The following is a 24,953-nucleotide window of genomic DNA, read 5'->3' as shown; positions in this document are numbered from 1 at the left end:
CTCTTTCAGCAGGACACCTGATGCACTGCAGGCAGCATGCGACAGTCTGACTTGTGAACAGGACTGTGTGAATGTACAGTTAATATAGAACTTTTTGATATTTACATATTAATTATTAAGTATAATCTTATATTAATTATATTAAATTTTAATATTATGTGTTTATATAGAGATATAACTATTTTTATGGAACCTATATATAAGACTTTTGTTTTTTACATTATGGAAGATTAGATGTGCAGAGAAATCTCTCTCCATATAAAACACAAAGTCCTGGGTGAAATTTTAACAAACATAAAAATACATTTTTTTAAGTTTGACTGAGCTGACAGTAAAGGAAGCCACAACAACCGAGGTCAGAAAAAAGGAGGTAAGTGAGCAGTAAAAGCAACATTTGCCCTGAAGACATCTGCTCACTCCTGGTGGCCTACAGTCTAGATTTTAATTTGCCTCAGGCAGTCCAAAGGAAAGAAAGCCTCAGAGCAGCATGGTAGGAGGCCAGATCATAAACTCTTGCAAAATGACGGAGCCCCCAACAATTGACCTTATTGCTGGGAATGAAAAAAATATCCCTGACCTCACCAAGAGGAGACTTATCTGTCTCAACCTCAGCTCAGGGTTGGGTGGCAGGGTAGGGGACCTTCTACAAGAATTCTTAACCACCAGCAGTAACCACTCCAATACATTTGTGGCTGAAAGTCCTCCTGTCTGTGTGTCCTTGAAATCCTTAAGCTGAGCATTTAGTTTGAAGTGGTCCTGGGTTGGTAATGTTCCTAGAAGCCTGGAAGAAGCAAACTCAAATACTCTTTTAGAGGAACACACTTTAAAACAAGGCCTCAAAGAATGCCCAAAGCCAAAGTGCAGGGATATATAATAAAAAATCACCACACACATGCAGAAATAAGCCAGTACAAGCAAGTTAGTGGAAAACAATGAACTGTAGGATTGGACCTACAGTTTGGTTCAAGGTCTGACTCTGGTGCCTGGGACCTTGTGGGTCTGATGCTCCCAACCCACTAAGCGTATGCTAGGGCCCTGACCTTGGCCTCTCCCCTTCGTATATATCACTGGCTGAGAAAGCTGCTAAACCCAAGAAAAAACAGGCTCACACCTGAAAATAATGAGATACTTGAGGAGTATAATCACAACAAAGAGACAATTATAAGAGACAAACATACCCTAATAGACAAACCAGAACAACACAGATCAAGAACTTAAAATAAGCATAATAAAGATCCTCACAAAGAGGCTAATAATAAGGAACAAGCAGTTACACAGAACCAAATGGAAATATATATGAAACATGTAATAGCTGAACAAACCCAACAGACTGGATAAAAACAATGGCTAGCTAGCTGAAAAGTGAATAATAATCTAGATCAGCTCAAGGAATTTTCCTAGAAGGTACTAGAAAGAGAGGGAAAATATGAAAGAACATTTAAGAGATAATAATAATGTCAATATCTGTACAATATGAATCACAGTAAGAGAGAAAATGGATTTAGGGAAGAGATATTTAAAGAAATCATAAGTAAGAACTTTAAAAAAATGTAAGATAAAAAAGACTCCATTTCAAAGATCTCATGGAGTACCAAATGGAATAAATATGGAAAAACCAAAACTTCGACACATTACAGTGAAATTTAAGAACATTAAAGACAAAAACAAAACTCTAAAAGCTTCTGGAGAGAAGAAGCAGATAGTTCACAAAAGAATAAGAATTAGATTGACATTAGTCTTCCTAAAAGACACTGGAGACAAAGAAAACAATGAAGTTATATATTCTAAGTGATGAAGGAAAGTAACTTAGAATATTATACCCAGCTAAACTGTTACTTAAATGTAAGGATGGAAAGATGATACATTCAGACATACAAGGCCTTAGAAAGTTTACAGCACAAAGGGTCTCTTTGAAACCTCTCCTGCTAAGTGAAATAAGTCAGACAGAGAAAGACATATACTGTATAATATCACTTATATGTGGAATCTAAAAAATACAACAAACTAACTACCATATGACCCAGCAATCCCACTACTGGGCATATACCCTGAGAAAACCAGAATTCAAAAAGAGTCATGTACCAAAATGTTCATTGCAGCTCTATTTACAATAGCCCGGAGATGGAAACAACCTAAGTGTCCATCACTGGATGAATGGATAAAGAAGATGTGGCACATATATACAATGGAATATTACTCAGCCATAAAAAGAAATGAAATTGAACTATTTGTAATGAGTTGGATAGACCTAGAGTCTGTCATACAGAGTGAAGTAAGTCAGAAAGAGAAAGACAAATACTGTATGCTAACACATATATATGGAATTTAAGAAAAAAAAATGTCACGAAGAACCTAGGGGTAAGACAGGAATAAAGACACAGACCTACTAGAGAATGGACTTGAGGATATGCGGAGGGGGAAGGGTAAGCTGTGACAAAGTGAGAGATTGGCATGTACATATATACACTACCAAACGTAAGGTAGATAGCTAGTGGGAAGCAGCCGCATAGCACAGGGAGATCAGCTCGGTGCTTTGTGACCACCTGGAGGGGTGGGATAGGGAGGGTGGGAGGGAGGGAGACGCAAGAGGGAAGACATATGGGAACATATGTATATGTATAACTGATTCACTTTGTTATAAAGCAGAAACTAACACACCATTGTAAAGCAATTATACTCCAATAAAGATGTAAAATAAATAAAATACAACAAACTAGTGAATATAATAGAAAAGAAGATCACAGATATAGAGAACAAACTAGTGGTTAAAAATGGGGAGGGGAAATGGGGGAGAGGTAACATTAGGGGTAGGGGATTAAGAGGTACAAACTATTAGGTATAAAATAAGCTACAAGGATATATTGTACAACATGGGGAATATAGTCAATATTTTATAATAGTAATAAATGGGGTATAACCTTTCAAAATTATGAATCACTATATTGTACACTGTAACTTATATAATATTGTACATCAACGACACTTCAATAAGAAAAATAATAAAAAATATAAAATATAAAAAAAGAAAGAAAACTCTCCTGGAAAAAGTACTTTTATATATTTAATATACTAATATAAGTAAATTATACTTAATACACTACATACTTAATAAGCATATGAAAAGATGCCCAAAACCATTAGTCATTACAGAAATGCAAATCTAAAGGATGAGATATCACTTTATACCAACCAGGATAGCTATAACCAAAAAAAAAAAAAAAAGGAAGATAACAAGTGCTGGTGAAGATGTAGAGAAATTTAACCTCTTATACATTGTTGGTGGAAATGTAAAATGATCCAGCTACTGTGGGAAACAGCTTGGTGGTTCCTCAAAAAATTAAACATAGAGTTACCATATGACCCAGGAATTCCACTCCTAGGTATACACCCAAAAGAACTGAAGACATATATCTACAAAAACTTTTACACAAATGTTCATAGCAGCATTATTCATAATAATCAAAAAGTGGAAACAGCCCAAGTGTCCATACTAATGAATGGATAAATAAAAATATCATATATTCATACAATGGAATATTATTCAGGATATAGATAGCTGGGATATTAAATTTAATATTAGGGCAAAAACACATCATAAAGAAAAATGAGCGACATTATATATTGGTGAAAAGAACAATAGATCAGAAAGATATAACTAAAAATAGAACTACCATACGACCCAGCAATCCCACTACTGGGCATATACCCTGAGAAAACCATAATTCAAAAAGAGTCATGTACCACAATGTTCACTACAGCTCTATTTACAATAGCCAGGATGGGGAAGCAACCTAAGTGTCTACTGACAGATGAATGGATAAAGAAGATGTGGCACATATATACAATGGAATATTACTCAGCCATAAAAAGAAACGAAATTGAGTTATTTGTAGTGAGGTGGATGGACCTAGAGTCTGTCATACAGAGTGAAGTTAAGTCAGAAAGAGAAAAACAAATACCGTATGCTAACACATATATATGGAATCTAAAATAAAAAAAAAAAAAGTGGTTCTCAAGAACCTAGGGGCAGGACAGGAATAAAGATGCAGATGTAGAGAATGCACTTGAGGACACGGGGAGGGGGAAGGGTAAGCTGGGACGAAGTGAGAGACTGGCATGGACATATATACACTACCAAATGTAAAATAGATAGCTAGTGGGAAGCAGCCGCATAGCACAGGGAGATCAGCTCGGTGCTTTGTGACCACCTAGAGGGGTGGGGTAGGGAGGGTGGGAGGGAGACGCAAGAGGGAGGGAATATGAGGATATATGTGTATGTATAGCTGATTCACTTTGTTATAAAGCAGAAACTAACACACCATTGTAAAGCAATTATACTCCAATAAAGATGTTAAAATATATATATATAACCAAAACTAACATAACATTGTAAATCAACTATATTTCCATTTAAAAAAAAGAAAAGACATAACCATAATGAACTCAATAAAACTCATGGTTCCTTGAAAAGCTAATAAGAACAAACCTCTGCCAAGACTGAATAAGAAAAAGGGAGACGATGCACATAAACAAAACAGAGAATGAGAACAGGAAAACAAATACAGATACAACAGAGTTTATAAGAATAAAAAATATTATGAATACATTTCTAAGAAATTTTCTGCAAGTAGGTTGATTGTACACAGGTGTTATAGGAAAAGCACTTGACATAATTCAAATCATACTTATGATCAAGATTTCCAGAAAATTAGGAATAGAATTTACTTAACTTCATAAAAACTATAAACCAGAAATATAGAATAAACGCTATACTTAATGGAGAAAATTTAGATATTTTCCCGTTAAAATAAGAAACAAAGATGGGAACTCCCTGGCAGTCCAGTGGTTAGGACTCAATGCTTTCACTGCCGTGGGCCCAGGTTCAATCCCTGGTCGGGGAACTAAGATCTCACAAGCCGTGCAGTGTGGCCAAAAAAAAAAGAAAGAAGGAAACAAAGATGGCATTTTCACAACTACTGTCTGACATAGTACTTATTAAAGAGTCTAATACTCTAAAATAAGACATAAAAAATGAAAAAAACTGGGAGAGATTAAACTGCCATTATTTGTAGAGTGTATGATTAACTCAGTTGAAAAGTTAATAAAATAATCAGACAAGTTATTAGAATAAGAGAGTACAGCAAAGTTGCTGGATACAAACGCAACTTGTGAAAATCAACAGCATTCCCCGATCCTAGCAAAAGTCACTAGAAAACATAATAGAGATTAACATACCATACTTAAAATCTACAACTATAAAGTACCTAGAAATCCATACACAAACAATACCTTTACAGAGAAAATTTAAAAGCTTTACTAGAAGACATGAAAGAGGATTTAAATAAATGGATATACCATGAATGAGGTAATTTAACATTAAAGATTCCATTCTTTGTAAACTACAAATTAAATTCAATCCTAATAAATATTTCAGCTAGATTTTTTGAATGGAACTTGAAGATTTTATTCTAAAATTTACATAGAAGAATAACAATTCACGATTAGTTGAGTGAACATGGAGGAACAAAGAGGGAGACTCTGCCTACTAAATATTAAGGGAGACTATAAGTCTACACTGGTATGGAAATAAAAAGAACAATGGAATGGAACTGAGCTCAGAATAGACCATTGCATATATGAGTATTTGACATATGATAAAAATGGCACCAAAAATTAACGGGAGAAATACTGACTTACTAAATGGTGCTGGGAAAAAACTGGCCCACTAAATGAAGAAAAATAAAGCTGGACCCCTACATTATACAAGGTATAATGGACAACAGATGGATTCTAAATGAAAAACCGAATATTCAAAGGAATGTAGGAGGATATCTTTGTGATCTAGGGGAAGGGAAATATTTCATAACAAACCCCTCAAAACATAAATTAGACAAAAACTGACTATTAAAAAAGGTTTTCTGGTCAATAATGGATGGCATAGGCAAAGTTAAAAAGACAGGTAATAGACTAAAATATCTGACATGTCTGAAACTGTTAAGAGATTATTATCACAACAAAAAGATGAAAATGCAATAGAATGAGAAGAGATGAACAGGCAATTCGCAGACTACCTATAGCTTTTCTCATGGTAATAAGGAATTGGAGACACCCTAGGTATCCACCTCTAGGAGGACGGATATGCAGAAAGTGGTGGACGCATCATATGAAATACTATGCAACACGTAGGATGTACAGAGAGCAACATGGACCAATATAAGTGAGAAAAGTAGAAAACAGCACAATTTATAGCACAGGACCATTTATATAAATTAAAATTGCATACACACAAAATAACACTACAAGTTATAGAAGAAAGCATGCATAACAAGGGGCACATATTAAAAGAGTAAGGGTGGGTACCTTTGGGACAGAGGGAATGGGGACTAAGGAAGGAAGGAGAAACGTAATTTATAATAAAATGAGGGAATGAGATCTTGTATTAAGTGATGAAAACCATGTGCTATGGATTGAGGCACATGGTTAGTGCATTGCTTTGCATTTGAGGTACAATAAAGCAGAAATAAACTATATACAACACATACTAACATACAGTTTGGAAATGCAGCAGCCAATTGGCTATGAAGGGAGAGGCAGTAGTTGTCAGAGGGCTACCTGTGAAACCTGACACTTCGAATGCCAGGGCAGAGACAGATGGCTGGCTCTTGGTGACACTGAATCAGTCGATAAAGCTTTACCTAAACTAGGTTTACCTCTAGACGGCTCACTTACATGAATCGAAAGATTCCCTTAACTGTTTTGTTTAACAGACTTCATTTTTAGAGCAGTCTCCCTTTACTTTTTATGCCAGGGGTTTGACACCTGCAATGAAAGAATTTTAACTGATACTTATCCACTCCTGTACTTTTAAATATATATATTTCTTAAGATTTTTTGAAAACACTGGTTTCACTTCTATATTTGGGGAAATTAGGAGAGCAAGAGGAAGCACGAATTTAAGAAGAAAAAGGCAGAAAAGAGACAGAATAATAGTAGCCACCATTCATTAGCTCTTCTTATGTGCTAGGCACTATGCTAGGTGCTTTCCCTATCTTGTCTCTAATTCAACAACAAACCCCACCACTGGAAATTATCCCTGCAGAAATGAGGAAACAGGCTGAAAGGAGATCCACATCTTGTCTAAAATGCCACAGCTTCATAATGGGGACCTGAGAACCCAAGTCTGTTTAATGTCAGCCTATTCTGCATGCCGTGTCACCCTACTAGAAAAACGATAGTGGGAAATAGTGAAAGGTCGACACAGGGACACAGAAGAGGTAACTATACACAGAGACAGAGAAAACAAGTCATGTCAAGGCACATACTGATGAGGAAGAGCAATCTTACTAGATGACACCTGCATCAGAGGGGCTGTCACTGTCCTTTGAAAAGCTCACGATCCCACCTGCAAGCTAACGCAACCCTTCGTGCACCTAGAAGCAGTTCTTTTACTTCCAATTTTCAAAACTGTTTTAGAAAAGATTTCTTTTCTCAAGTATTCCTCAAAGCTTTACATAGATATGAAGCGATGCCACAGACTCCAGACACCAACTCTCAGATCTGGAATGTTAGTCACTATCATCCGTCACAAAACGAACTTCTGACTGTTGGTTTGACATGCGTACACAGACTGCAAATACCTACAGGATATCACAATGTGACCTGTGATAGTGACCTAACTGCCCATTAATGGATACAATAAATTATGGTACTATAACTATGGAATACTACGAGCTGTCAAAAAGTACAAGACAGACCTCTATGTACTGTGTGGAATAATCTCCAAGATAATAGAGAAAAAAATGCTAGGTATGGTAGAGCAGATACGTACGCTAAATTTATGGCAAAAGGTCAGATGCATATTTATACTTTTAACTGGAGAAATTGGTAGCAGTGGTTGGTCTGAGGGAGGAAAATGGGGCCATGGGTAGGAAAGATGCTTTGCGTTCACTGTATAATCATGTATTTGGTACTTTTTTTCTTGTTAACTAAGTGCAAGCATAATCTTCCAGAAAAATCTTTACTTTAAATCAAGCGGTTCAGGTGTCTTCCTTCTAAGCCAGATCCAATTCTGGGATCTAGCAGGGTCTGAGTGGAAGAAATAAATTATTTTCTTTTCCCTCTCCCAGTGATGAGACAGCAAGAGGCTCCTTCCCATTTCCTTCCCCTTTTCCTCAACTAAGTCCACCTACTATTTCTTAAAAAAAACCCAAAACCAAAAAACTTGCTCATGTTATCCATGTTCATTGAAAATACATTTAAGTAAAATGATAAAGATAAAAGCATTCATTTCACCAATCTTTATATTTTGGTGTGTATGTCCCTCCATATATTTTTTTCTGTGCCTATCTATGTGTATTAACACTTATAACTGCTCTTTTATTTAATACATGGACATCTTAATCATTTCTTCTGTTAAAACAATTTTGTTTAGTAGTAGTATCTTTATTTACTTAACCAATCCCCTCTAGCACGTTAGATTGGTTCAAACTTTTACTGTTATGAGCAACACAGATGAACACACTCGTACAGAAACCTTTGTACAAGGCCATTTTCCCCTTAGAATAAATTTGCAGAAGCAAAGTAGCTCCATCACCAATTTGTTAACTTCCGCCTTCGAGCTCCATCTACAGTTGTCGATTTTCGTAACTAGCCACACTCTTTTCTGTGCCAGAGCTAAGGTCTGAGACGGTTTCTTGACTACACAGACAAGTGTAAAACGTACTTCCTGCTTTGGAGTTTTCTATACTCCTTTGAACCAGCCCCCCTTCTGGACACCCGTCCTTCATTCAACTCTAGAGAACTGGTTGCATTTCTCTACCTGCTTACTTCTCGGCTCTCTAAACTGACTTGGTTATTCTGAAATCCTTAACTCCTTGGGCCATGTTTTTTCTTCTTAAAAACTTTAAAAATATATATACGATATAATAAATAATAAAACAGAACTAGTATGAATGATAATAAAAGCTAACATTTACCTAGTACTTACTATGTGTCATTGGGCTAAGTGCTTCACATGCCTTATATAATTTAATGTTAATTGAAGTTACATGAAAAAAAGTATTTCATGGTCAAATAAGCCTCAGGAAATTATGGGTTTAAAAAATCTGGTTTAACAATGGCACCTTTAATATGTTAACACACATTTACAAGATGGTGACAACATAGTTAAGTGTAGTCTTATTATTTAACTACAGATTTCTTGTTACTCTCAAGAACACACTTGCAAAACTGTCCTTAAATGTTACTAGTTTTTCATAAAAGCACTTGCAGCCTACCCTCCTCCCTGCACGAGGACCATGCCTTTTAAATTCTTCATCCTGATGACAATGCACTGAAAATACACTTAAGTACCACCACTCTTGTATTTGGGGGCTTATGTTATTTTCTGTATCCTCTATGCACATATACACTTATAAATGACAAAACCGTTCAATTTCTCTGACAAGTTGCTTTCTATCTTTTCATCCTTTTCCCACACTCTACCTGGATTTCTAAGGTTGAATTTTAAATTTTTTCTCTTAACAATATTTTTCCTAAAGAAGTCCTCCACGAGGCTAAAAGATGCTCACCTATGCAACTAATTCCTGTATCTACAACTGCAAGCCTTGATCCTGGAGGCACACTCACACACACACACACCCTATAACCTGAAGGAAGAACCTGGTAAGCCTGCATTCCAGACTCCCACAGTCTGGCTTCTCCTACTCACCCCCGTGTCTACCTCATACCAGCCTGGCCTCCTTCCTGCTTGTTCCTGACTCCGCTCAGGATGCTCCCTTTTCCTCCTTCCCAGCCAAATCCCACTTATTCTTGGAGGCCCAGTTCAAATGCCATCAACTTGACAATTCTCCCCAGATCTTTCCAATCCAATCTCTCCCCTGCTCTGAACTCAAATGTCAGATGGCCATGGACCACACCTTTGTGATAAATTTTGATCTGTTGTCTTTTAACTTCTCATGTGGTTGCAAACTGTAAATATATGGAGGGTGGGGACTATGCCCTTACTTCTGTATCCCACAGCACCGAGCACAGTGTGAAACAGGCAAGAGATACTCAACCACCACTGAAAGAATGAGATATTAAAATCCAAGTTAGTCCAATGATACAACAGACACAAGAATAATATGTACATTCCTCTTTATTTAATACAACAAACACATAACACATACAAAAAGAAAAAACACTCATGTAAAAGGCCCTGTCACAAAGGATAGACAGGAAAACATCTACACTGAATCAAATAAGGCTCCTGCTTTAAAACAGGGGTTTGCTTAGCTACACCTGGAATATGAGCAAGGCTGTTACGAAAAGAAAAAAAAAAGAAATCCCTGCACTGAAAGAGTATATCAATGGGGTCAATTTACTAAATTCACAGATCCACATTTAGGAATGTTCAAGTCCTCTCACATGTCCAAAATTCATCAGGATTTTATGAAATGTGATTTTTTTTTTGGTTAAAAAAATTTACCTTTCTTTCTTCTTAGAAAATAGTGACAAGAGCTCTTTAAAAACTACAGACCAGCAAACCACCCAAAGTTTGGAAAGATTTACCACTGAAGTTCAAAAAGTGTGTAGAACTGAGAATTCAAAGGCAAGATGGCAGTGGGAAGAAGAATTTAACTTAGTCATTTCCTGGTCAATCACTAGGAAATGCAATGGAAACAGCTAGGCTCAGTGCAGGGTTCAGTAGCAGCAGTTTGTCCATATTCCTGCTCTCATTAGAGCCGGAAATTAAACAAGCACCAGTTCATCTCAAAAGAGCCTTATACAAACACACACACATACATACCCACACCCGTCCACATGTCGTCACCACCCCATTGTATTTAAATTTATTATTATTTTTTTTACTAAAATAATACAAAAAAGGGAGACAGGTATATTTACAAAAATCCATGGCTGGTACAGTACATAATTTTTAAGACACACTAAATGCTACAATCTTTCAGGTCCTGAGATTATTACAAATATCAACTCAAAGCTGTGTTCAGGTCCAGTTTTAAAGGAGGAAAAAAAATCCCAAAATATTAAGTCACACACTTATTTAAAATACAGTATATCCCTTCAAGTTAGCAAAAACACACCTCCCTATAAACAAATGCAGTACAGTAACCAGGGCCTTTCACCCGGAGGAGCAACAATTATGTAGGCTCCTTCCTTCAAGACTCGTAAAACATGTTGGCATCTATATCAAGTGTGGAGGCGGCTAAAGAAAGAACATGATGTGTAACTGGAGGGAAGCTCCTCTACAGAGTGAACATTCACTGTATAAATAAGTCCTGTTTTTCCTTCTGTTACCAAACAAGTGTCTTTCCTTTATGAAAATTCATACCGCAAGGGTTGGAAATATGTGCTTAACCCAGACTAAAAATCAGAATCCTTATTTCCAATCATTTATAGTAAATAGGCCTGCAGTCCCACAATAAGTTTTACAACTGCAAATAAATTTTCTTGCTTGTAATGAAAGAGAAAACACTCATCACTTGGTTACCGTGGTAGATAACTTTGATTAACACATTACTTGGGGCACAAAATTTTCACCAGCCAGAGACTTCCTCTCCTTCTCTTTTCAGCTTTACAATGTTTAGCGAGCAACAAGCAAGGGCAAGCTCCGGATTTACGTACTCTTCTTGGGAACAGTTCGGTATTTTTGATACATTCTATAATATAGTTTTCAATGACAGCCAACAAAAGAACAGTCCAAAGCTTGAATCCTTTCTCTGGAGGCTGGCCAGGAAACTACGTGTAGGTTGGAAACCTACCTCTGCTGGTGAAAGGGCCCCTTGCTTACCTGAAGATCTCAGAAGCATATGTAATTAACTATGTAACATAGCCAGGATTTTAAAAGTTGGCCAAACTTGGTCAACTTTCCGACTACCTATATAAAACAGTAATACATTTATCAACTGAGAATAACTTCTCTTTTAATGCCTCTGGCCAAAACTGGGGTAATTCTTGGTAATTTCAGAGGTACAGGAAAGAAAACCCAATATGCGGGCACAGAGCACACTACCCCTGCAAACAGAATAGAGAAGCAAAAAAAGGAGGGAAGTTTATGGCCGCAAGGACAGAAAATATAATATAGCTGAGATGTGACAAATAAAGGGCAGGTTGTCACATAGAAAAACATGCCACTTGGCTGGTCTTGGTTACTGCTGACTCCTAAATGTGCTTAGAGGGTAGATGGAGCTGTTAACTTCAAAAACAGAAGTATCTCCAAGTTATCTTAGGTAATAATCATCTTGTTTGTATTTCAATTAGGTTTCCATTAGTGCTTTATTACAAAATATTTTAAAACTAGATTAAAATAGAATTATATTATTATTGGCAAATGGGAGTAAATAACGTATAGAGAGTTTTCTGAGGAACATAAAATTGGTACTAAGGATTCATATGGCCTCTCTGACTCAGACCTTTGCAAAGTAGGTTTATTCCAGGGGAAGTAATGAAAATAAGCAAGGCAGAGTATTATGTGAAATAAGAGGCCTAAAAACGGTCTGTGTCTCTTCTGAATAATCTTGAAAAGTATTGAGGAAGCCATGCAACGTAGCTGCTACTACATTATATAGTAGAGAAATCTATTTTTAACGCAAAGAAGAGAAAAGTAATTCAGGTCACCAGTGATGACTCTAAGTTCTGGACATGTAGACCCCTTTGATTTTACTACTGAGATTTTTAAAAGTATTCTTGACCTGTTTGGGTAACAGTTCGGAAAAGTGTCCAAAATTTAAGTACTAACCCGATCTAAAATGTACATATGTAAGAAAGGCTGGAAAAAAGAAGTATTACAGTATGAGGAAATTAAACAAAGATCACAAATAGTTACTTTCAAGCAAACGGTACTTTGGGAGTATCTGAGAAAAATGTAATTTAATACTAAGTTATTCAAAAGCAGTCTGATTAAAATCTTACCAGTCCCTGTCTGAGTCTGTGCTGGGATGTAAACAGTCTCCTAGAAATGCCTATAGTCTTTACTTTTGAATTCAGTGGGAACACAGCATAGATGGCCAACGTGAGTGAGAAAAGGAGGTGAAAGACAGTTTAACCTTTCCTCCCCTGACTCTTAGCAACTTATATTCTAGTGTAGCAATTGGTTGATGGAATGGTTAACTGAAGAGCTCAGACTAGAGGAAAGAAGAATGAAGACTAAAGAAAATGAAGAAAGAATAAGAATTTGACATTAATATTCAAAGCTTTTTAATTATAGTCTGACCATCTGTTTAGTTCCACAAACCTGAACACTGTGCCACAGAATCTAAAACTTTCTCAGAACTGAACACTGGGATGGTTTTATCTTAACCCAAAGACATTCCATGATTCTAACTACAGTTTGCACCAGTATCTGTACTTAGTTTTTGAATATAAAGTTCACATTTTAGGATAGATGAACACACAAAATATCTCTATTTTTATGTTTCCATTAATTTTCCCTAGAGGAACAAACACACATTCAACAAAACCTTTATGCCTTATTTCTTTGGGTAGAAGTCTTAATTAACATCTGTTATTTAAAGAATGGAAAAAAGAAAAAGTGTGGAAAATTTGTGTGTTTATCTGCATAGTTGATATTTAGAGGCTACTAACTAAGGCTTTATCTGGAAAAAGCAACAAAAAAACCAAAAAGTGACTTTTAAGGAAAAACATCCTATCACTAGAGATTAAATGGGCCTCAGCCAGTTCTGGGAATTAACCCAGACGCTTTGTCTGCTTGGGCCTGGCGCTTTCTGCTGACTCACTTACACTGGATAATTTGTTCCTCATCCCCCTACATTCTCTTTCCTGACCCTGAATATGTGCTACAATTTAAATCTACACACACCCCCTAACAAATGTTGCTAAGCAATTAGCTCAGAGAGGCGGCATCCATTTTTTCCTGTTGTTGTTGTTTCCAATGATAAAAGGAAAATTCTATGTATTACTGCTTGATATACCCAGTGGAGGGTAGGATAAGATGACCTTCCTTTCCTCTTTGGAGTTGAGCAAAACATGTTTCCTTCTACCCCCGCCCTCCCCACCCCCTCCCCAGCTATAGGAAAAGAATCCTGCCTCCCCCCTCTCCCATTTTCCTACCACCTGAGCAGTTGATGGCTCCAACTCTTTCACGGTTGAAGAAGCATAAATTACAAAGGTAGACTGGCTAAAAGTACACCCAGCTGACTGTATGTAGTGCTTGCCCCTTCAGTGCAAAGCTGGATAAACCTACAGTTACAGCAAGAGTACACAATCTCGATTTACAAGGAGGAGGAGACTCCCATTCATTCTTAGAAAGTTAAAAGTTTAGCTATCCATCACTAAACGAGTAATATAAGGAAATCAGACTGAGAATATGGCAAAGTGAGGCAGATAAAATGTTTGGGATCATTAATCAACTCCAATAACCAATCGTCCAAGCTTTAGCTAGCTTCAGCTCCACAACCTTGGCAAAGATCACACGTGTAATAATACCATAAATGGCTAAAAAAAATCTACTTATAATTAAGAAACTTAGTGTTATTTACCCCCTCCCCACTTATTAACCTGAAACTAAGCATTTTATCCAACCACAAATATAATATGTTTAAATAACAAATATGTATCTAAATTAGAATTCCAGTGATTTTTTTTAAACTTAAAAATCATATGGTACTTTTTTATACCCATCATAGGGAAACATTTTTTAGCCTCTGCAGGAAAATGATAATACTTTTTTAATTATATAGGACATTTTAGAAAAACTCAAAATATTTTTGAAAAAGTCTCTGATATCCCTGGGAGGTAGGTGAATATTATTATACCCAATTTTCTAATGGGTAATCTGAGGCACAAAGGTTAAATGATATTCCCCCTAAACACAGTAATTCAAGAGTAACATGACTGAACTGAGGCCACCTGATAACAGTCTTGCTATCAGGTAACACCACCAGGAGCCTCTGCTTTCTCCTTTTTGGCCACCAGTCTCCTCAGTTAAAATGTAGTTAAAAGGGGGCATTTATTAGATATATCTGTACTGGGCTTTGAGGATTGGTTCAATTTAGTCTCCCTTAACATGTCACATCTGTTTTCAACAAGAAACTGATGAATATTAGCTATCGAATATTATGTTATTTTGCTCAAGGGAGAAACATAAATGACCATTAAATCGTATTAAGCCAAATGTAATTATTTGGCAAATAAGAAAACTGAAGCTCTCTCAAGAATGCTATGGGTTATATGAGTGTTTTTCCTCAGAATCTGAAGTCTTTCTACTTCTAAGTTTATTAACCTTTTGACAGATATGCAGCTATATGAATTCTTCAAAAATTATTTCCCAGAAGAATACATGATGCATTTTTAGTATTGACAAAGTTGCTAACTTCCTTCAAAACTCAGAAACAATACCATGGTTCTAACTCTAGCTCTCCCATGTCTTTAGTCTTGCCTGCCGTTGTGTACCTTATCAACTTGACCCAGAAAGACTCTAAGATTCTTGTTATTCCAATGCTTTCTCTAGTATTATGCACGCCAAGTTTGAAGGGCACAGAGTAGTGGATTACATCCAGGAATAGTCAATGAGTCCACTAAATTTATTTTACTTGTGACAACTGACTTATTTTATTTAGCTCTATATCTATATATCTATATCTATATATATATCTATATATATATATATATATAGTTATAGTTGTTGTCGCTGTTGACTTCTACAAACAGATATTCAAAGGGGGAAAATAGTATCTTGTGAAAAGACAATTTCCCAATCTATCCATTTGAATTGACTAAAAGCAATGGAATAAACAAGGCAGTTTTGCAAGCATTAATAGGGGAGTGCTTAGAAAGGATGCAATGGTACAGCAGCTACTAGTTTTGTATATATATTACATATGTATACATATATATACAGATATATATATATGTATGCATGTATGTATGTATCTTACACATATATCCATATTCATATAAGGAAAAGGAAGAATATTACAGCATGACATGATCTTGGCAAGTTTTGAGATTCTTCCTCCTGAATCCCCTGACGTATTAGCCTGTACTTTAGGATATCTGAGAACAGTTTCAAAAGAAGGGAAAAAAGAAAGAAAAAAAAGGCACTTAACAAAGACAAAGGCCTGAACTGAGTATGTTTTAGAGGAGTAATATAAGCCATTTTACCAGAGCTAAGAAACGATCTACAGAGTTAAACCCTTCCCCTTAAATTTTATAAAATAAAATTGTTTAACATGTTTGTAATCAGTCATTTACCTACTACTGCATTTTTCTTCCACATCATTATTACAAAAACAAAAGCCCCCTAAAAACAAAAACAAACAAAAAACCAATCATACATGCACAATAGAAAGTAAAAGTGCCCTTTTGAGAACATAAGGTCAGCAGAAACTACAGTGCTGAAGCATGGGGCAAGTTCTCAATTTTGGCCTGATTACAGATTTCTCTCACTCTTCTAATTTAAAACAAGACAAAACAAACATCAACGAACAAAAAAACCAAACAAAAATTCAAAACCTAAATGATGATAAAAAGAATACAGGGACCAGTGTGCTTTTATGGTACACCCCTAAAATAAAGTATCCTAATTCTATACATGGGTCAAATTATATGACAAAACCTCCTAAAAGTAAAGAACTGTAAATTAGATTAAAGTTGACCATTACAGGCAAAGTTCATTTTACAAATGTAGCAGCAAATCTGATAGATAACTGGAGTGCTAAGAGATGATCCCAAGGGACACAGCGTTCTCATAATCAATGGCAGTTTGAATAACAGTAGAATTCCATTTCAGAAAATGTCTTGAACCAAGTAGAGGTGGAAAGGGGTGTGGTAGAGGGCAACGAGAGGAGAAAGATTAGAGGTGTCTGCCCTTTCCAAACCTGGGTAGTAAACAATTTAGATCTGCTTTGGGAAAAAAAAAATCCTGGGTTAAAAATCTTTTCAGATAAGTTGTTTTCAAACAGGTGTCAAACCCACAGCATTCAAACATGTGTGTGCCCGGTTCTTCCTCCTACCTGGGTGATATGATAAACTCTATTCAGCTTCTCTGATATTAAAAAATGTAATTTGGGCTAACAGCATCCATCAAAGGGGTGGTAGGCATAAAAGAATGTACTAACACAATCCTCTGATTCCCTCAATATCAAGATTTTGTGACTTCAGATTAACCTCACTTCTTTCCCCCAAACTTAATTTCTTCAGGCTGCTTTAAAATCATGATTTCTTTTACCCACTGATCTCAGAAGCATATGAGAAAGAATTATAATCGACTTATAACTAAATTATTGCTTACATCTATTGTGGAGGCTCTGAATGAGCTTGACACTTTGCTCAGTCTCCAACGGAGGCTCAGCACTGCTATCTCTGGAGACAACTCTGCTGACCATTCATTATTGCTCGTGAATACTGAGGATTAACTTGTATGTACAGTAACAGCTTATACATCAGTGAAGGCAATTTAAAATACAAGACAGTTGAAAACAGCTTACTTTTCCTGAATCAAGAAATCCCGCTGAAATGGGACATAATTGTGTGCTGATTACTTTTACATCGGGGTGTTGCTAATGCTCTTCAGAAATACACATTGCTCTATATCCTTTCCAAATTACTCATCATTTTAAAAAATAACATAATTTGACTTTCAAGTGCAAAAATAGAATATGAGTCACAAGCCTCTGTGCTAAAAAATAACCGATTTGTATGTATGATTTTAGTAAGACAAACTGTAAAAATAGGTGACTGTACAGTATGGACACCATTTTCAATGTTATGGCCTAGAAAAGAAAGAGGTATTTACATGTAGTAACTCTTTGATCATACTTTTTAAGAAATATAAGGAAGTTGGTTTCACTTGTACAACAGAAAAGGGTAGTCTTGATTGGAGTGGATTAAGGTAGTGAAAATGTGGTGCAGTGACGCAGAATCAAGACCGAAGAGAAAAGAACAGAATCTCCACGTATGAGAACTCCACAGAGCCAAGGGCCTTCAGTTATTTTTACCGGTTAGTTATAAACGATACTGGGGAAGAACTGATAATCCTGTTCTTCTCTAATGAGGACAGAGTCATCAGGGATCTTCACATGGCGTGATTCAGTTCATGGATTTAAGAAATTAAAGTTACTCCTTAACCGAAAGTCCCAATGAACTTATGTACAGATAAATATATGTGTACAGATATACACATGCAGATGAATACATGCACAACTGTCCTCAGGAAGAGAGATTAGTGTGCATTCTGACTTCTCTCCTGGTACGGGAAGTAGAACAAAGGCAGCTTCCCAAAGGAAAGTTCCAATAGAATAGCAAGACTTCTTTTTTCTAAATTAAATAAAAGCAAGAGGTATGCTACACTGGAACAACTCAAGAATTGGATACGTTTCCCTAGTTAAAAAACCAAACAAACTTTAATCAAACATACTCAATTCAAGTCAAACCTATCTGCACCATCCCAATATCCTTCCAAAATATCCACCAGGGTTGATACAACATTCTTATTTGCTTTACCGGTAAACTAAATTCTTAGAGGCAAGTAATTATATCAATGATTCCTTTGAAATAATCCTTTCCTCTTACTGTAACAAGTTCTTAGAACTAAAGTTTTCAGTTATTAACTTTTTTTTTTTTTTTGCTATAACCAAGCCAATGTGACTCTGAAGTCAAAATATAGGCTTACAGATCTAAAGAGATCTGTGCTAATTTATTCACAGTCCTAAAGCTATTTGGAACTTCTGCTCATGAAAGTAAAAAAAGGGCCTGGTTAATACCCTTATCTGAGTAAATGTAACAGGATGATTTGTAATGAAAACATATGCAAGGAATCTTGCTACTACCAATCTGATGCTGGTTTTTTTAGGTTAGTCTGTTATTGTTAATGGATCAAGCTTACACTATTCTTGAGTACAGTCTGAAAACATTCAGAAGCCTAAATAGGAAGAAAACAGAGAGACTAGAACAGTGATGAGGTGAAAAAAAACCCAAACAAAATGTATCCAAACATAACCATAAATTTCTCCCTTGGGGTTTCCCTCGTGGTGCAGTGGTTGAGAGTCCGCCTGCCGATGCAGGGGACACGGGTTCGTGCCCCGGTCCGGGAGGGTCCCACATGCCGCGGAGCGGCTGGGCCCGTGAGCCATGGCCGTTGAGCCTCCGCGTCAGGAGCCTGTGCTCCGCAACGGGAGGGGCCACAACGGTGAGAGGCCCACATACTGCAAAAAAAAAAAAAAAAAAAAAAAAAAAATCTCCCTTAACGTCCTTTGTTGAATATGCTATTTGCATGAGGAAGCTGTAATAACGGAGTCTTATTATATGCAGGTTTACTCACATATCAATACTCTGAGTAAATATTAGTAAAGCTTTAAAATCCCAAATGCTCCAAATCAATTTCACTACACTGGATATAGGGAGTAAAAATACACTATGAGTGTTATAAAAATAATCCCCTGTACACATAATGATCCTAATTTAATTCTTCCCTTTAAAATACCATCTTCAAAATTCAAAAAAAAATACATATATGCCATTTGAATGACCAATGAAGAAGCATTGTAATGCACACTTATACCTGTTTATATCAATAGTTAATAATCACCTGAAATACCACTAGCTAAAAGAACAGAAGACGTTGTGAACCTGAGGTGATGTTGGGGGAAACTTAAAGTTCATACTGGCAGGCCTGCAAAGGCTAAGTGGACCAAAGCCACAGCCCTATATCAAAGATCCCCATTTCTCAAGAGGAAAATGTGAACACAGTCACGTTTTAACATCAAGAATGGAAATAAGAATTAACCAGTCAATACCAGATGCACAAATCACCTGAAGAAGAGAGTTAAGTACCTGCTTCTGAATGGAAGATGTAATTGACCCTTTTACAAAAAGGGAACATCTAAGTTTTGTCTGTTAAGAGCAACGGGCTCAATTTTTTGACTTAAAAATGTAATATATATCACTGTGCTAAAATGACTTTCCTGAAGCATCTTTAGTCCACTGACTTACATACGAGTTGCTACACACTGGAGGAGATTCAAGTTTGTTCAGGATTGTTGAGGGTACATGATTTATACTCAGCTACTGTCTGTATCAGACACAGGGTCATTAACTGTTTTTGTGGCAAATTTGCTGCACAGTCCACCCAGACATGATCATTACTCCTGACAAACTGGCCTAATTTCAGATATATTGTCTTTTATTATGCAATTATGTCTACACGTGTTCAGATCCAACCCCCAGGATGGATGGAGTTTACCCAAATCCTCAATTTCCTTCTTCCTCCCCCGGGAAAAATCAAATTTGTATTTCTGTGGGTTTGACAACTGAGTCTCTTTCAAGTCAGTTAATATGGTAACTTTGTCTTTCTTTAGAAGAGACCAAAGGTCACTAACTTTGCACGAAAGCATTTCTTCCTCCTGCACCTGGCTTTACTCAAGTAATGTTTTCTTTTCTTTTTCCTCCTCACCACAGTGCTTGGGACGAGAGAATGTAAACATCGACAGAACAGCAGCCCTATGACCACATGAGTACTTTTCCATCAGGTAGATTCCATCAGCCAGCCAAGTGTGTCATCTCCCTTGCTTGCTGGAAGTCACTGAGATTTCCGTGGTAATTTAGTGTCCCCTTTACTTTGGCCTCCATCTGAGAAAAGAGATGTTTAATTAGTATGGGTCGGCATGTAATAAAAAATAAAAACAAAGCAAAAAGAACAATTAACTTTTAATTTTCACGTGGATGATGACATTGCTAAAAAGATAAACTTTAGTACCTTACGTGTTATATAGCAGTATAGAGGTTGAGAACATAAAGGAGATAAAAACTCAACAAGAATGATCCTCTTATCTCAAATGACTGGTTTAATTGGTTTTCAGTGTCCTACAAATACTATTTCAACAAGTATTTATATTATCTCCCTCACTGTCAATTGTGTCAAATGCTGTGAGGATTATAAAGAAACATAAAAGACATAATCCCTCTCCTTCAAGGGACCTAACACATTTTTTGATTCCTTTAGAAGACAAGGTCAATTTCATTTTCTTGCAAGTGAGATTAAATTTCCTGCCATGACACAGCATTTAATAACTCTCAATTATTTATGTAAATGACTGGACCACACTGGTAGTGAAAACTCCAGCTGAGTCTTTGTTTTAGTCCTAACCTGGCAAAAGTTGTAAAAGGCAGGAAAGTTTGCTACTGGGAACAATGGTTTCTTAGTTTTACATATGGCTATGTAACTTTTACTGGGAAAATGCTGATCACTCAAGTTAAACTGGACATGAGTAAGGCCCAGTGACCTCTAGAGACAAGAGAATATAGAGAAAATCTCTAATAGATCATTCATTGCCTTAGCAAGGAAAATTAAGCCCCCACCAGGCCTGAGAGAAAAAGAGGGAGGCACAAAGGGCAGAAATACACAGGTGTAAAGGAACAAATTATTGCATTCAGTAACAATCCTAAGGCTGGAGGAGACCACAAAAGTCACAATGCTAAGTCCACTCGTGTGAAACCTAAATCACTCGGGTGAAACATAAGCAAAACAAAAAAACTGCCTCCACTGAAGAAAAGATGTATCAATGAAACAAGACAATTTCAAAAGCTGTATAAACAGAATATTATTAAAATGAACTTGGTGACAACATCTAAGGAACTCACTTTTCCATTTATAATGTGGTATTATACCCTTGCATTTGTAGACAGAAATGATTTGACTTGAGGCATAATTAAATTCATAAAATGGCAGAGTGGGATTTTGCTCAAAGAAGCTTTGGTTAATTACCAAAATAAAATACTCATATTAACTGGACTGTGAAATTCTTTAGACCAGGGTTTGGCAACTATGGCCTGTGGGCCAAATATGGTCTGCCACCTCTTTTTATGAATAAAGTTTTATTGGAACCCAGCCACACTCATGCTACATATTGTCTATGACTGTTTTCCTACTGCAATGGCAGCGTGGAGTAGTTGTGATAGACTATGTGGACTACAAAGCCTAAATTATTTACTATTTGCAGCTTTATAGAAAAAGTTTACTGACCCCAGTCTTTAGATAAGGTCAGAAAATTAACATTAACTGAGCTCTTACTATGCACCAGGTACCATGCTAGAAGCTTTAATTTTTTTTTTTTTTTTTTGCGGTACGCGGGCCTCTCACTGCTGTGGCCTCTCCCGTTGCGGAGCACAGGCTCCGGACGTGCAGGCTCAGCGGCCGTGGCTCACGGGCCCAGCCGCTCCGCGGCATGTGGGATCTTCCCGGACCGGGGCACGAACCCGTGTCCCCTGCATCGGCAGGCGGACTCTCAACCCCTGCGCCACCAGGGAAGCCCTAAATAAATATTTTTGTTAAATTCTCATAAGAAGCCTATTAAAAACATCTTGTTGTCCTCAGTTTACAAGCAAGGGAAGTGAAGGTCAAACAAGTTAGACTTGCTCAAAGCGGCAGTCCTAGAATTCAAAAATCCCAGCCTGATTCTCAAATTTAGTGTCTCATACTTCAAAATGTTTTTACAATGAAAAATTATAAACTTTTAAATTTCAATTACTTGGAAAATACCGACAGTCTTATTTCCTTTCTCCCTCTGGAACAGTGGTGCTGGCCAGAAAACAAGATAATGTACCTACACTTGGACTATTGGGGTCATGTTGAACCACAAGAATCCCAGGTGTCTAATTCCTTGCAGGTTTCTACCGGTCTGCCCTCAAACATACAGCTCTAAGCCGGACTCATCCTACCAAGCTGTCATCAATACCCAGGGTGGAACTGCCTTAGTCACAGGGCAATTTTCCTTAAGCACTTAAACCTAATCAAGAAGCCCAGGAAGATCAGGACTGTTGACACTTGTGCCTACTTTGTGGTCCCCCATTTGCACAACTGTGGTTTTGTATTCATTCTCTCAAGGGAGAGTCTGGGGCAGCTTGCCACTTAGGTGCTTTAGAGGATTAATTACAACCTATTGCCTCAAGATTGTTCTAAAGCTCCCATTTCCACATTGTGGTCAACTGTAAACTTGTTCAACAATAATTTTAAATGCAGTGGCCAAAAAGAATAGTGAGGCCCCAGTCAACCTTCCTAAGAGAGCAGCTGAGCGGCTCACAGATCCTGAAAATGGCCTTCAGAACAGTATCAGCGTTCTATGGGGGTCAACTGCTGGTGAGAGCAAGAATCTGGAGGCCAGTGTTGTGTCCAGTGTCCACTATCCAATTTCAGATTTCAGAGCGATCTAGTTGGGCTGCAAATATATAACGTGTACAGTTTAAAATCACGTTAATTTAATCACAGCTAAGAGGCAGAGAAGTTTAATAGTTAAGAATACAGGCCATGGAGTCAGACTTCCTGGGTTTGTATCTCAGATTAAACACTTAACTACCCTATCATCTTGGGCAAGTTGCTTACCTCTGATTCAGTTTCCTGATCTGTAAAATGGGGACTGTTATCTCATTCACAGGTTTGTTGTAAGGGTTAAATTAGCTAATACATGTAAGTAGTCACAAGACTGTCCACTTAGTAAGCTTTCAATAAAGGTCAACTATGATTAATTACCGGACATGACTTTTGTACACTGTCCTATGAATTCTATTCTTTGTCATCATTTCCATATAACAAACATCTTCAAAAAGGCTCTCTGCACATGTAATAAAAGATCTCCTTTACCTATTTCCTTTCTGTAAGGTGTTTGTTGCCAATAAGGATTCAGTCACATGAAAATTAGTTTTTCCAATCTTTGTCGTTCCCTCACATGGTTTTCAGAAAAGACTTAAAATATATATTTGTAAATTTGTATAAATAATAAAGAGAGGAAGAAACAGGTGGCTTTCTTACCATTAAATGTTTGCTGTAAATGTGTAGGCAGAGGTGAGTGGGAAAGTGTTGCTGCATGCTGAGCTCCTGGCTGTAAACCCTTTAGTAAATCTGAGAGGAAAACAGACTTGTCAGTAATCTTCTTAAAACTAAGATTTGAGCCCTCTTAGATAAAAAATGAAAATAGTTTATCTAATGCAAGCACAGACCTTGACTTCTTAAACTAGAGCACATACATTAAAAAATATTTACATGTATAAATATAAATGTGTATGCAAATAACCCAGCAAATCTGACTCCCTCTTATAAATTTCATTAAGATAGAAATGTGGAATAGACAGTTCACTTACAAACTATAAAAAAATTTCAGAGTCCAGTAATTTGACTTATTTTATATATATAGATGAAATAAACTGCATTTCTTTTTTAAAAATTCTATAATTTTCACTAACTCCAACTGGACTACTCTCAATTAGTATAAATTTGTGAAGTTTCCTGTTCTATCAAACTAGGTAGCCAAGTAAATAAAAGAGCCACACTTACTCTGAGTTAGGCTATGGTGGAAAGCGGCTGAGGTAGATCCCGAGGTGGCTGTCACTCCAGCTGTGTCCGTTCCAAAGCCAAGTAGCTCCAAGGGAAACTGGAAGGGCATGGTCACTGGAACAAGGCCACCCAGCATCCCAAAAGGAGTCACATTTTGATTTGTTACAGACAAAGGTGATGTCATGAGAGTCAGAGGTGAGGCATTAGCCAATAATGATGCTCCTGCTGTGGACTGCAGAAACCAGGGGTCAAAATACATAAGAAATCAAGTCTTTAACCTGAATTGATTTATTTTACTTAATATCCTCATGGACACGAGACTATGTCTTACATCTGCTCTAACAGAAACTTTGGGAGACAGAAATGAAGACTGAAGCATAAATTACATTTCAAAGAGTGACCAATACTGGCTTTGGAAATACTTCTACTCAGCTCTTCATCACCAGTTTAGATTTCTTAACTGTTACTGCAATGCCTATATTAACACCCATTCACTCTCTTAATCAACTCATTTCTAACCTTAGATTTCCATGTTTGCTCTCAGCCCCTAGATCTGACACTGGTACTTTATTCCATATAATTTCAACTTGGTCTCTGAAAATGCTCTGTAATTTTACTGTTTGCCTTACAATCTTTTCCGACACAATACCTGCAGCTGTTGTTCTAGACT

General features: G+C 36.8%; 1 protein-coding gene across 2 annotated transcripts in view; it reads right to left on the bottom strand.

The window, feature by feature from the left end:
• Positions 1–14,110: 14,110 nt before the first annotated feature.
• UBN2 (ubinuclein 2) overlaps positions 14,111–24,953 on the bottom strand; it is a gene marked incomplete at its 3' end in the record, with an annotated part of 72,138 nt that continues 61,295 nt past the window's right edge. Inside the window, exons 15-17 of one of the 2 annotated variants that reach the window (XM_082846120.1) lie at positions 24,284–24,515; positions 23,762–23,851; positions 14,111–20,586 (exon numbers count right to left, since the gene is read on the bottom strand). In XM_082846120.1, the coding sequence (XP_082702246.1) occupies positions 20,537–20,586; positions 23,762–23,851; positions 24,284–24,515 (372 nt within the window). Of the gene's footprint in view, positions 20,587–23,696; positions 23,852–24,283; positions 24,516–24,953 lie in introns of those variants that run through there. The other variant, XM_082846119.1, reaches the window with a different exon arrangement.

This window comes from Leucopleurus acutus (assembly GCF_964270905.1).
Source record: "Leucopleurus acutus genome assembly, chromosome: 9".
Taxonomy (NCBI): domain Eukaryota; kingdom Metazoa; phylum Chordata; class Mammalia; order Artiodactyla; family Delphinidae; genus Leucopleurus; species Leucopleurus acutus.
Note: the sequence above shows the minus strand (reverse complement) of the source record. Positions and strands in the feature narration are given on the sequence as shown.